This window comes from Ochotona princeps, chromosome 5 (genome assembly GCF_030435755.1).
Source record: "Ochotona princeps isolate mOchPri1 chromosome 5, mOchPri1.hap1, whole genome shotgun sequence".
NCBI classification, from domain to species: domain Eukaryota; kingdom Metazoa; phylum Chordata; class Mammalia; order Lagomorpha; family Ochotonidae; genus Ochotona; species Ochotona princeps.
In genome coordinates, this window is record NC_080836.1 from 20,028,923 (window position 1) to 20,041,919 (window position 12,997).

At 40.4% G+C, this 12,997-nt stretch overlaps 1 protein-coding gene across 3 annotated transcripts in view; it reads right to left on the reverse strand.

Annotated features, from left to right (window-relative positions):
• Positions 1 to 12,997, reverse strand: part of ZRANB3 (zinc finger RANBP2-type containing 3) — a 207,633-nt gene that overhangs the window by 14,063 nt on the left and 180,573 nt on the right. For 2 of the 3 annotated variants that reach the window (XM_058664438.1, XM_058664439.1), the window contains 3 exons: positions 10,460 to 10,554; positions 6,772 to 6,873; positions 5,517 to 5,659 (listed from right to left, as the gene is read on the reverse strand). In XM_058664438.1, coding sequence (XP_058520421.1) covers positions 5,517 to 5,659; positions 6,772 to 6,873; positions 10,460 to 10,554 — 340 coding nt within the window. The remainder of the gene's footprint in view (positions 1 to 5,516; positions 5,660 to 6,771; positions 6,874 to 10,459; positions 10,555 to 12,997) is intronic. The other variant, XM_012928208.2, reaches the window with a different exon arrangement.

The following is a 12,997-nucleotide window of genomic DNA, read 5'->3' on the forward strand; positions in this document are numbered from 1 at the left end:
GAAATGGAGGATGGCAATTTCTGCAACAAGAGAAGACAGTGTCGGCAAGTGGCCAACACTACTGAACACAAAAAAAGCTTCTGGGTTGCTGATGGGCTTTGGAAATCAGCTGTTGTAGAGGATAATAAATGTTCTCTCCTAAACAAGACAGGGCTCCAAATGACTCAGGCCTGCCTCTGAGAAGTGGAACTCACTCAGGAACCAATACAATGGTTGGTAGTTTGGGTCCCATTCACAACCAAGGGTGAGCTACTCAAAAGCTGCCTGCTTGCAAGCTCTGAATTTGAATGGGGCCTCTGACCTGTTGAATATCACCAGAAGATAATCTGGTTGGACACCAGCCATTGCTTTTAGGGGAATCCTCAAAGTCAATATCAACGTCTTCTTTTGGAGCAAGTCAATACCTTGTGATACGAATCTTCCCCACTCCTGGCTAGGCAGCAAAATGTGGCTGTGAGTATTCTGCAAACAGAATGGAGTAAGGAGGGTTTTGAGTTTTCAGAATAACGCCTTTCCTCTGAAACTGGTCTTTCCAAATCTGGAGACTCTCTGTATTTTTCTCTTCTACAAAGTCAACTGACAGGACAGTGAGAGGGAAAGAGATTCAGTGCCTAACCAGTGAGTCTAACAGATTCCTAACAGCCTCATGCTTCTAAGTTGCTTTCAGAGATACATGGGGTTTCTCCCAAAACACCTACAGGAGTTCTACAGGAAAAATCCAGTGTCCCCTGAGTTTGGTTTCCCTGGAGACCTCCTAACTAATCGGTCACCAACTTTCTAGATACACTTTTAGATACACTTCCTCTCTTCATCTTCTTTCCTCATTCCCATCCCTAACGCCTTAAAATAAATCCTCATCCTTTTCCAGTTCTACCTTCAATAGTTTTTAAAGTTGTATAGTAGGCTGAATTTTTACGATACTTGCCCTTATTCCCCATAGGATTCTTGCTTTTTAAACAATGACTAATTTAGATCATGCTATAAAGGGACCTTACATGTATTAGGTGAGATATTTTTAGCAATTAGGTTACTAATCAGCTGAGCTTAAATGACAGGGATTGCTGGGTGGGACCTATGTAATCACAGGAGCCTTTGAAAGTGGAAGAGGAAGGCAGAGCTATAACAAGTACCCTGCCATACCCTGAGAGGAAGGGGCACTTGTATTCAGATCAGATGTGGAGGAGTTGATGATGGACCCTGGGTGACAGCCAGCAAGCACTGGGAACCCAGTGCTACCACCACAAGGAACTGACTTCTGCCAACAATCTGAATGAGTTTGGAAGTGGATCCTTACCTAAGCCCATCAATTAGGGTTGATCAACCCCTTGGAACTCAGTCTTGCGAGTTCCAGAGCAGGGAAGCCAACAAGAGGCAACTTGGACTTCTGACTTACAGAACAGTGAGATAACAGAGGTGTGTTGTAATTTCCCAGCCTTGGCCAGGTGGCTCTTAAAGATCTGGGGGCTGCTATTATGGTGTAGCAGGTAAAGTTACCACCTGAGATGCTGGCATCTTATAATAGGTACCAGTTCATATCTAGGCTGCAGCATTTTGATACAGTTTTCTGCTAGTGACCTGGGAAAAGCTGTGGAAGATGGCCCACGTACCCATATGGGAGATCTGGAGGAAGCTCTTGGCTCCTGGTTTTGGCCTGGTCTGGCCTTGGCCACTGTAACCATTTAGGGAGTGAACCAAGAGATGGAACATTTCTCTCTTTTCCTAACTCTGACTTTCAAACAAATCTAAAAAAAAAAAAAATCTGAGCTGTGGTTATGCAACTAGGTGGAGGAATCCACCATGGTGGGAGGGTTTGGGGAGGGGTGGGGAGAACCCAAGTATCTATGTAATTGTGTCACATAATACAATGTAATTACTGAAGTTAAATAATAAATAATTAAAAAAAAATCTGATTATTTACACTTGATCTAAGCCAAAAAGAAGCGATAGCTAAGAAACAATTAGCTAAGATGCAACAGATTTGATCAATCTACTACTTATTAACACTAGTTATATCCTTAATACATTGTCTACATATAATTTTATAGATAACACTGTAAATCCGACTGTAGTTTCTATTAATTTTATGAATCACTTTTGTTTTTACACATGACTGATCATCTTTCTCAGCTCATATTTTAAGTGGTCATCCATGTGTGATGTAAAATAGTGAGACATGTTCAGAGATGGCTGGACTAGGCTTAACTTTCTGGTATGAAGTTTATTGAGATCAAATAAGAAAGGGGAAAAATCAATATTTCAACTAAGAGTGAGGATGCAATGTGGAAAACAGAAAACTGGAAGAAATATTGAGAATATAAGTATGTACCTTTCCATCAATATCTGTGTGTATATTTACATGTAGATTTATGTGTGTGTGTGTGTATATATATATATAAATATACATATATATACCAAGTCATACATGTTTACACAGATATTTCAGAAAGTTCATGAAAAAAATACACGTAAAAGTTTAGGGGCCGGGCCTGGCACAATGCTCAGTGGCTAAAGCCTTACCTTTCATGTGGTGGGTTCCTGTATGGGCGCTGATTCATGTTCCAGCTGCTCTTTCTTTTTTTTTTTTTTGAAAGATTTATTTATTTTATTACAAACTCAGAAATACAGAGAGGAGGAGAGAGAGAGAGGAAGATCTTCCGTCCGATGATTCACTCCCCAAGTGAGCCGCAACGGGCTGGTGCTGTGCCGATCCGATGCCGGGAACCAGGAACCTCTTCCGCGTCTCCCACGCGGGTGCAGGGTCCCAAAGCTTTGGGCTGTCCTCAACTGCTTTCCCAGGCCACAAGCAGGGAGCTGGATGGGAAGTGGAGCTGCTGGGATTAGAACCGGCGCCCATATGGGATCCTGGGGCGTTCAAGGTGAGGACTTTAACTGCTTGGCCATGCCGCCGGGCCCTCCAGCTGTTCTATGAGTTCCCTGCTAATGGCTTGGGAAGGCAGTAGAGGATGGCTCAAAGCCTTGGGACACTGCACCCATGCAGGAGACCCAGAAGAAGCTCCTGGGTTTGGATCAGCTCAGCTCCAGCTGCTGCAGCCACTGGAGGAATGAACCAGCAGATGGAAGATCTTCCTCTATATATTTCATTCTCTGCAAATCTGCCTTTCCAATAAAATAAATAAATCTGCCCGTATGACATAATGGGTTAAGCTGCCACCTGGAGTGCTAACATCCAATTTGGGTTTCAGTTTAAGTCCCTGTTGCTCTAATTTTTATCTAGTTCCCTGACAATGCACCTAGGAAAGCAGTACTTGGGCATCTGCACCAAGGTGAGAGACCCAAGAGAAATTCCTGGCTCCTGAGTTTGGCCTGGTGCAGCCCCAGCTGTTGTGGCCATTTACAGAGTAAACAAGCAAGGGGGAGACCTCTCTGTAACTCTATACTTGAAAATATATAATATAAACCTTAAAAAGTTTTTTTTTTCATGTCATGTTTGAAAGTTCATGGAAATGTACATTATTGAGGATTGCCATTGTGATGTGGTAGATAAAGCCACTGCATGTGATGCCAGTATCCCATATAGGTGCCAGGTCGTGTCCTGCAGCTCCATTTCTTCCTTCCCTTCCCTTTTTTTCCCTTCCCTTCCTTCCTTCCTTCTTTTTGGACTTATTTATTTATTTTGAAAGTCAAAGTTCAAAGAGATGGAGATCCCCCAATCTTATACCACAGAACAAGATTTCTCAACATTGGCACTAGGAGACATTTTGTGACAGTTCTTGGAGGGTCAAGTCTTATTCACTGCTGGATTTTTCAGCATTATCCTGGACCTGTGCCCATGAGATTCTCAGTTGTATCCTCTCACTGTACAACTCAGAAATGTCTCCATACATGGAAACTCTGGGGTAAAACTATTTCCAACTGAGAACCACCTTCCTAAGAAATTCCTGAAGAGTTCTTAAGGTATCCTAAAAATTTCTCTACCAGTAACAGCTACTATATATTTATTTCTCTATCACTGTTTAAACTTTTCACAGATACTGTTCTTTGTTCTCACAAATGTATTTCATGCCATGCTTTGAAACACCTGGAGATTCCCACGGTATGGGAACCATGTTCCTAAGAAATTCCTAAGAATTCCTAAGAAATATTAGTCAGCCATGCTCACCTGCAACCTCTCCACCATCATGGATGATTTTTTTCAACTGTTTGTAAGAAAAAAGCTAGAGAAATGACGCCTTAGAGTGATGGAATGTGAGAAGGACAAGAGATGACAGATACTTGGAGACAATAAGTGCAAAAGTGCTTTCTCCGCCAGCACTGCTGTTTGGTTTGTTGCTCTGCCATGTCTTATCTCTGAACTGCGGTACTAAGAATGGGAAAGTAAAGGTATGGAGCTAAGAAAAGCACCTGAAAAGATGAGACACAACTGTCCAAAATGTGTGATAGTCACCTCTCCTCCCTTCCTCCTCTCCTCTCCTTTCCCCACTCTACACTCCCCTCCTCTCCTTTTCTTTCTAAACATGGACAAGAAAAAACAGCTGAGCATATTTTATCTGCTATACTTGGGATCAACAGACTTTAGAATTTTTCAAATTTGGGGGATATGAACAGATTTTAGACGAGATCGGGCGCATTCAGGGTGGTATGGCCGTAGACAGGATATGAACAGATTTTAACCAGCTGAAAAATGCTAACCTGAAAATCCAAACTGCTCTGAAATTCAAACCTATTTGAGTATCAATGACACACAAGTTGATTCTGATTTCAGAGCATTTTAGTACTTGGATTTTCAGATTAGTGCTGGCATAGTGACCTTCTATTACTTGTATGGTAGTGCATTCAAACAGAACCATCTGCCCAACGCTTATGCCACAGCAGGGCAGAGTAGGACGATGGGGGCCCAAGGGCATGTTCTGATGTGTGAGGAGAGGACTGCTTTCCATGATTTAGCATGCCATAGGCTTGGCCAGTCACTGGATGTCCTCTGACAATAAGTAAGACCTGGAAAACCAGATCATTTCCAATGGATTTGATCAGATTCATTAACTATCTAGTTATATTGCTATGAAATAATGTAGTTATGATTTTAAACGTAATTCCCTCTTAACTTATTGGGATCTCAGTAGTGGTTCTATAAGATAAGTTAGATCTAGGGCCCGGCAGCGTGGCCTAGCAGCTAAAGTCCTCGCCTTGAACGCCCCGGGGTCCCATATGGGCACCGGTTCTAATCTCGGCAGCTCCAATTCCCATCCAGCTCCCTGCTTGTGGCCTGGGAAAGCAGTCGAGGACAGCCCAATGCATTGGGACCCTGCACCCACGTGGGAGACCTGGAAGAGGTTCCTGGTTCCCGGCTTCAGATCGGCACAGCACCGGCCCGTTGCGGCTCACTTGGGGAGTGAATCATCGGATGGAAGATCTTCCTCTCTGTCTCTCCTCCTCTCTGTATATCTGACTTTGTAATAAAAATAAAAAATCTTAAAAAAAAAAGATAAGTTAGATCTTTTGTGGAAATAACTGAGAATTAGCACATCACTAAATACAGAGAGAAAGGCAGTGTGCACCTCTTGGTACTGCTTTGTTTGGATTGTTGCTTGGTGATTTCTTCCAAAGCAAGGATGGGGCTCCGGAACAGCTGCCCGCTTCTCCTGATTATCCTTTGTTTCATTGCAGTCAGGCTGCTCCATTCTCGAACAAACCTTAAAATCTGGTAGAGAATGAGGAAATATAGAGTGAACAACTCACCAGACGTCCTCCTTTGAAAGACAGGCTCTTTACAACATCAGAAAACTGACAGTTTATTATAACCCCCACCCAAAACAGGCTTTTAATTCTTTAACGTCAGGCTTTCTTTAGTTTTGTGCAGTGTCTGTATCTTTATTTAAATGGCTCATGGCCAGTTCTCCAGAGATCTCTTCCCATCCAAAGATTTTCTAGAGGTCTGTGGTGTGTGCCTTGCATGTGCATGGGGCCCAATAATGAGGTTGTGCCCACTGAGACTCAAGGACATCTGGAAGCAGGTACTCCTGAGCGGCCGGCACAAAACTGCTCTTGGAGACAGCAGGTCTTGCAGTGGAGACATGGTGACAGTCTAGTCTCTGAGGACTGCTTTGTATCTGATGCCCAAGCTGTCACAGGGAAAAAAGCCTGTCCTAAAGAAAAAGGCTATTTCCTGGGACTCTGAGAGTCAGGAATAGATGGTACTGAAGAAAACAGCTAAGCTTTTTAAGACAGGTGAGGCTGATCTGTGGACAGTGCTTCATTTCTACTCAAGGGATTAAAAAAGTCACTATTTTCTTGCGAAAAAAAAATGTATGCTGGTATGTACATGATGATCCTTTTTAACAGAGATGGTAAATCAGTCACAGATGAGAATGAAGGCCACCCTAGCAAGCACCTGGCCTGTTGCAATCCACTGGTGCCTCTGACCATGAGGTGAGAATCACTCAACATGGTATCATCCCTACTATACCAATTTGTCACTGTTAATACTTAGCCCTAACAGATAAAATGTGATTCTGTCAGATACAAACATCGCAGCTGCTAATCCTGTGAATAAGAAATCAAATGAGGTAAGAATGATTCTATCTGCAGAAATAGCAACTCTAGGTGTGATCACTCTCCAAGGAAACAGATTTCACATTTATTCTTAGCAATGGAGTAATTAATAGGTACCGCCTAGATAGATGAAAATGCCACTAGTGATGTGACTGCAACAGAACACAAAGTGCTCTTTTATTAAATTCAAAATGATCATTAAAATTACTTGAGCCTTTTTATTTAAAACACATCAAACCATTTTATTGAAACTATTCTTACCAGTGAGCGATTTTGTTTCAGCTGAAAGCTTGCTGGTAAATCTTCCCAAAGGTCTAATTTTATTTCCAAAGGTATGAAATTACAGTTCATCTGTTTTCTGTCCTGATAATAGATTAGGAAAACAGTATTCAATCATTTTTGTCTGTTGTAAGTGTTTTAGAAGAATATAATAAATTAGAAGCCCAGTTTCCTAAAAGATAAACCAAGGTGGCACATTGTAGACCACAGTCCACTCAACATGGATCCCCTGAAGGGACTTGGAGTTAAGCAAGGTGGGCTTTCCACAATGACCCATCTTTCACCAGTGCCCACAGGTAGGTCAAGCCTCCTGCTTATAGCCTCAAATATCCAGGCATACTCTTCTCCATTGCCTAGTCTTTGAAATAAATATCAAAACCATACAATTTGTACATTGCAAGTCATTACAGAAGACCAGGTCCTTAAAATCAACAGTAGCAAACTACTCCCCCATTCATAAGCTTCTTTATAATCATCACAAAAATGTTTCATATCAAACATGGTCATCCAAAAAAAACAGTCTGAATTGCTCTCTCCAAAATGGACTGACATTCCTGTTCATTGTTACAAAACATAAAAGAAGGAAGATACAGCTTATTTAAAAATTTGCTACCCCAAAGCAATGCAGTAATCTTAGTCCTACACTGCCAGGAGACTAAGCCAAACAGCATTTCGTCCCCAATAATCAGTACTCTATGTTAAAATCTAGTAGTAAAAAGAAACCCTGTTCAAGAGTGTAGTCCATTACACAGCAGAGATTATTTCTTTTATAAAGAGAAAAGGAGACCATCTCATACGAAATGTATTACAGTGACAGTAGTTGAATCATATTCTAATTCTTAGAGGAAAAATAAATTTTAGAGCTTTGACAATCACTTTGGAAAAGAAAAACACACGAAAACTGTTATAAACTGATTAAAAGTTTAGTTTTGTCACTGTAATGTATACTTCTAAATGATGACTCTGACTTGTGAGCCTGGCTGAATTAAGAGTTCTAAAATGATACGGAATGCTGCTTCTTTTTAAGAGGTACAACTTCAGGCAGTCCATTTGATCCGGACTTTTATTTCTAGTTGTTACTTCAGATCTTTTAGGGAAAAAAGGAAAACTTTGGTCTCAAATTTACTCCAGCTGTGAACAGATATGTCAACATTTCATCTGCTTAGTTTCTCATGTTTAGAACATGACATGTAACACTGTACATAAAGGGACATATTGGGGCCAGTGCTGTGGCGTAACCCATAAACCTTCTGCCTGTAGTGCTGAAATCCCATATGGGCTCTGGTTTAAGTCTGGCTGCCTCACTTTTGATTCAGCTCCCTGCTAATGGTCTGGAAAAGCAGCAGAAGATGGTCCAAAGCCTGGTTCCGTGCACTGACATGTGAGACCCAGAACAAGCTCCTGGCTTCAGTCAGCATTGTGGCTATTTGAGGAATGAACTAATATATGGAAGCTAGCTCCCTCTCTCTCTAACTCTGTCTCCCTAAAGAATGAAATAAATTTTCAAAAAACTAAAGGGACATATATGTATAGACACACACACACACATATATATGCACATATACATTAAAGAATAGTCATAAAAACACATTTTAAACTACTGACAGTGATGCCAAGTAGGTGAAGTGGCCCCAGGCCACATAGGGCAGGAGGCAGTCAGAATATGGGTCACCGAGGCTTTGCTGCTCTTTGGAAACAAGCCCATCTCATCTTCCACCTAAAATTTTGCAACATTTTTCCTTGTGAAAACCCCAAGGAGAAAACACCAATTAGATCTTCCAAGAAACAGAGATTTTCTTGTTTAAATAGTTGAAAGAGTTTAACAGCTTCCAAATTTCCAGTACCTTCTTCTTGGTTTCTCTACGTCAAGTCCCGTCTCTGTGCCTCTTGTGTGATGGCCGCAGGACCACAGCCTGGAGATCCTCCTCCTCACAGGCACTCAGGGCTGCCTGCAGATGTACTAAGCAGTCCTTGATGCTCCCCTGGGCTAGCTCACTGCATCTCCAGGCTCTGTGGTGCATGGCCTGCAGTCTATGCACATTAAGGGCAGGAGCATGGATTACTGCCTGGCTTGGGTCTCGCTGTCTCTTCTCCTGGGATCCCATGTGGAAACCGCTGGAGGATTCTGGTTGTCATGATCTCAGTCATCTGCTCCTTGATTAGTAGTTTAGTAATATTTTAAAGATTTATTATTTATTTTAAAAGTCGAGTTCGTTCATCCACTGATTCTCTCCCCAAATGACTGTTGGGGCCAGACCAGGCTGAAGTCAGGAGCCAGGAGCTTCATTTAGGGTCTTAGTCCATTTTTCTCTACTTTCTCAGGCACATAAGCAATGAATATCAATAGGTACAACCCATTTAAACAAGTTCTTCGAAACCTTCAACAATTTTGGGGGTACACAGAAGTTCGGAGACTCAAAAGTCTGAGTTTCTTTTTTTTTCAATTTTAGATTACTTTTTAGAAAAAGTCTGAGTTTCAATAATCAAGGCCATGGCAGGAATCTGAGCAGTCAAATGAAAAAGATTAAAAAGTGTGGAAAATAAAATGAAAATAAATTTACGTGGCAGCTGTTTAAGCTGCCACACATGATACCAGCTGGGGAATTTGCTGCTCCACTTTTGATCCAACTTGCTGCTAATGTACCTGAGAACACAGTGAAAGATGGCCCAAATGCTTGGATCCCTGCACTCATGTGGAAAACCTGAATGGAGTTCTAAGCTCTTAGCTTTGGCCTTTTGTGAACCAGAGAATAAGAGATCTCTCTTTCTGTCTCTTCCTTTCTCTTTAAGTCTGTCAAATAAATGAATAAGTGTTTAAAAAGCTACGCAAATATTGGGCCCGGCGGTGTGGCCTAGCGGCCAAAGTCCTCGCCTTGAAAGCCCTGGGATCCCATATGGGCGCCGGTTCTAATCCCAGCAGCTCCACTTCCCATCCAGCTCCCTGCTTGTGGCCTGGGAAAGCAGTTGAGGACGGCCCAAGGCTTTGGGACCCTGCACCCGTGTGGGAGACCTGGAAGAGGTTCCTGGTTCCTGGCTTTGGATCGGCACAGCACCAGCTGTTGCGGCTCACTTGGGGAATGAAACAACGGATGGAAGATCTTCCTGTCTCTCCTCCTCTCTGTATATCTGTCTTTTCAATAACAATAAAATCTTTAACAACAAAAAAAAAGCTACGCAAATATTTCAAGGCTTTTTGCACTGAAATAAGTTTATCTTTTAATTCCATTTTTCTACATGCTTTTTAAAGACTTCCTCGTACTACAGAAACTTCCTAGATTATTCATCATGGGATAGGCAGGTTTCTGTTTCTGTAAAGGGTTGAGCTACAAATGACCAAGGCACTGTGGCCTGGAACAGTGCTCAGTGCTCTCTCAGACTTGGTACATTTCATTCAGATGACAAATCCTTTCCACATTCTGCAGTTGAAGAAATTGAAGCACAGAGAATTTCAAAATAATGTGTCTTGGAGGATGCAGACAGTAACAGATTTGGATTACAGTCTGGTTGTGATGTCTGTTTCCTCAATAACTATGCTGTTTTGCTTCTCATTGTCTGTAGACAACATAGGAATTTGCTCTACAGAGAACTGTATATATGTCATTCTAAGTAAAATTAAATGTTTATTATAGAATAAAAGGAAAGTTTTATTCTAATGTTTCAAGATGCCTACCTTAGTATACAGGTGAATCCGGTCAGTATTCCTACTTGCACAAAACATTAGGGTATCGTATACTGGCAGCATGTCTGAATTCTTCAACTGTTCTACTAAAGAAGACAACGGAGAATGTGAATATTTACTTACTCTCTATCCAAACAGCTTATTTAAAGCTTTTGTAGATTAGAATGATGCAATTGTTTTCAAAAAATATCGGTGTATTTGACAGAGCTTGTATCTGGACTGGAAATAAAACTAGCATGGTAAGCCATTTTATTGGATTATACGGTAACCACTGCTTTTAAATTTTTTTGCTAATGACTCAAGAAGATACTGATATATTCAGAATTAGCTGAAAAGACATGTGTTAGATATAAGGAGCAACTTCCTACTACCAAAAGCCTGAAGTTTAGAATCTATCCCTTCTGCTAGAATAGATTTGAGTGGAGGCTGAATGATTCTGATTATTGGCAGGATACAGCTATGTTGAGGATGATTTAAATGCCTGATTCCCTATGGCCTGGAGCCTCACATTCACAAAAGGAGATGAGTAAACAGTTTCTTTTTTGGTAGTCTCTGATTAGCTCTTCTGCAATCCATGGTCCAGTATGTTCTGCAGGAGGGGCAGGTTTATCATAGCAGCTCTAAGTAATAATCATAGGAAACACTTACTGAGCACATACGATCTGCCGGGTACAATTTTAAGCCCATATAGAAACGCCTTTCAGAAATGAATAATGTATTTTACACAGAAGGAAATTGGGGCATATTAACTTTGCAAGCTCACACTGATAATAAAGAAGATTTCAATCCAATCATTTCTCAGCCTTTTGGCTAAGATCAAGTGAAGATTTAAACTCAGTGTGTATGGCTCTGGATTTTGTTCTCTTAACCTATACCAAACCTCATCAAAGATTCTTAAAATACTTGCCCAGAGCTGAACGAATGTGGCATCATTCTATGTGGAAAGTCAACATGATATATATGTATATGTATATATAAATATATATATACATATACATATATATCATATATATATTTTTATATTTTTTATCAAGGCATAGGCTACTTTACAAATGCAATCTGTGGATTATTCCCATGTATAATGAATTAAAAAATGCATTTTCCTTTACATTTTAACATCTCTAAAATCGGCATGTCTTATGGTTAGTAATAATAACAACATTTTAGTCATCGGTGGTTAACTGGGAGTTGTGAAGTAGCTGTCACTGCCTTAAAACGCCCAAACTTAAGACAGTGCTGTTGTATACCATTACAACCTCGACACTGCACATGACGTGCCTATGTTGCTATACATATATTATTATACATTACTATACAAATATATGTTACTATACATATATATGTTACTATACATATATAACTTGTATATTAACTTTGACATTATTTGATAATTTGACATTAAAATGCAAAGTGATTTTATATGGTAGAATACTGGAACACACAATAGGAGAATGTAATCTGATATTAAAGAAGCAAATACAGATCACTGAAAGAAAATTCCACTTTCTTGTCTTCTGGCAAAGAAATAACTGAATGTTCCATGAGACCCGGGAAAATGCAATCCCTCGAAGTACAGGTGGTCAGATTATACTTGGTAACTGAGACGCACAAAATGACTGACTGTTATTGGTCAAACTGCTACTCCCGCCAGTAGAAAAGTGTTACATCCTTCAGAACAAAGAAAAGAAATGTCAAAACCATAGAGGGTGGAACGGCTTGGGCTGCCATTAGATATTTAATTCCAGTTTAATTAGCAGAGTTTTTTTTCTTTCTTAAGTGTACCTGAAGTATATCTATAATCAATGTCTTCAGCTCTGAAGAAGTAGACATTAATGCTTAAAGATCAGAAGGTATTCTCTGATAAAAGGAATTACAAATTCAAGTTCAAATTAGTCAATATAAATTCTGGATAGCTAACAACTACACCAAGAAACACATTTCACTTTACAGTATTTCCATATAATTGAATTTAATGGTTCAAAACTATAGATGTTACAAACTGTGAAGACACAGGCATCTTTTCAGACTCCTGGAATTCTAGTTAGAACAGAACAGTAACTCCCAAGCAGCACAAGTCATCTAGTTCCTAAGAAGCAAAGGTAGATAGAATAAACTTTTAACATCGTGTGCTTCCTTTGCTTGCTTTCTGCTTGTTTTTCATGGAAATCCTCATTAGCAGAAAGATATGAAGCATATCTCACATGGAGTTCTCAGCTCAATGATCTGAAAAATTAAAAAAAAAGCAAAAAAGGAAGCAGGGATGGGTGTGAGGGAAATGTTCTCTGGAGTAGATTAGGGCAATGTGAAATTTACCAGCAGAATTGAATTTCTAAAAGTCTAGTGATTTTTAGTAAGTATTCGTAAACACAAGCTAAGTTCTTATAAACATCCTTTATTAAAGGACCAACTTACAACTAACAACTAATATTTCCTCAGCATAGGTGAGGATTGCCAGTCCGGGGAATGAAAGTCTCCGCTGTTGATTCTGATGTGGAGCTCAATGTGCTGTGTTCTGTCCTGTAACCAGAT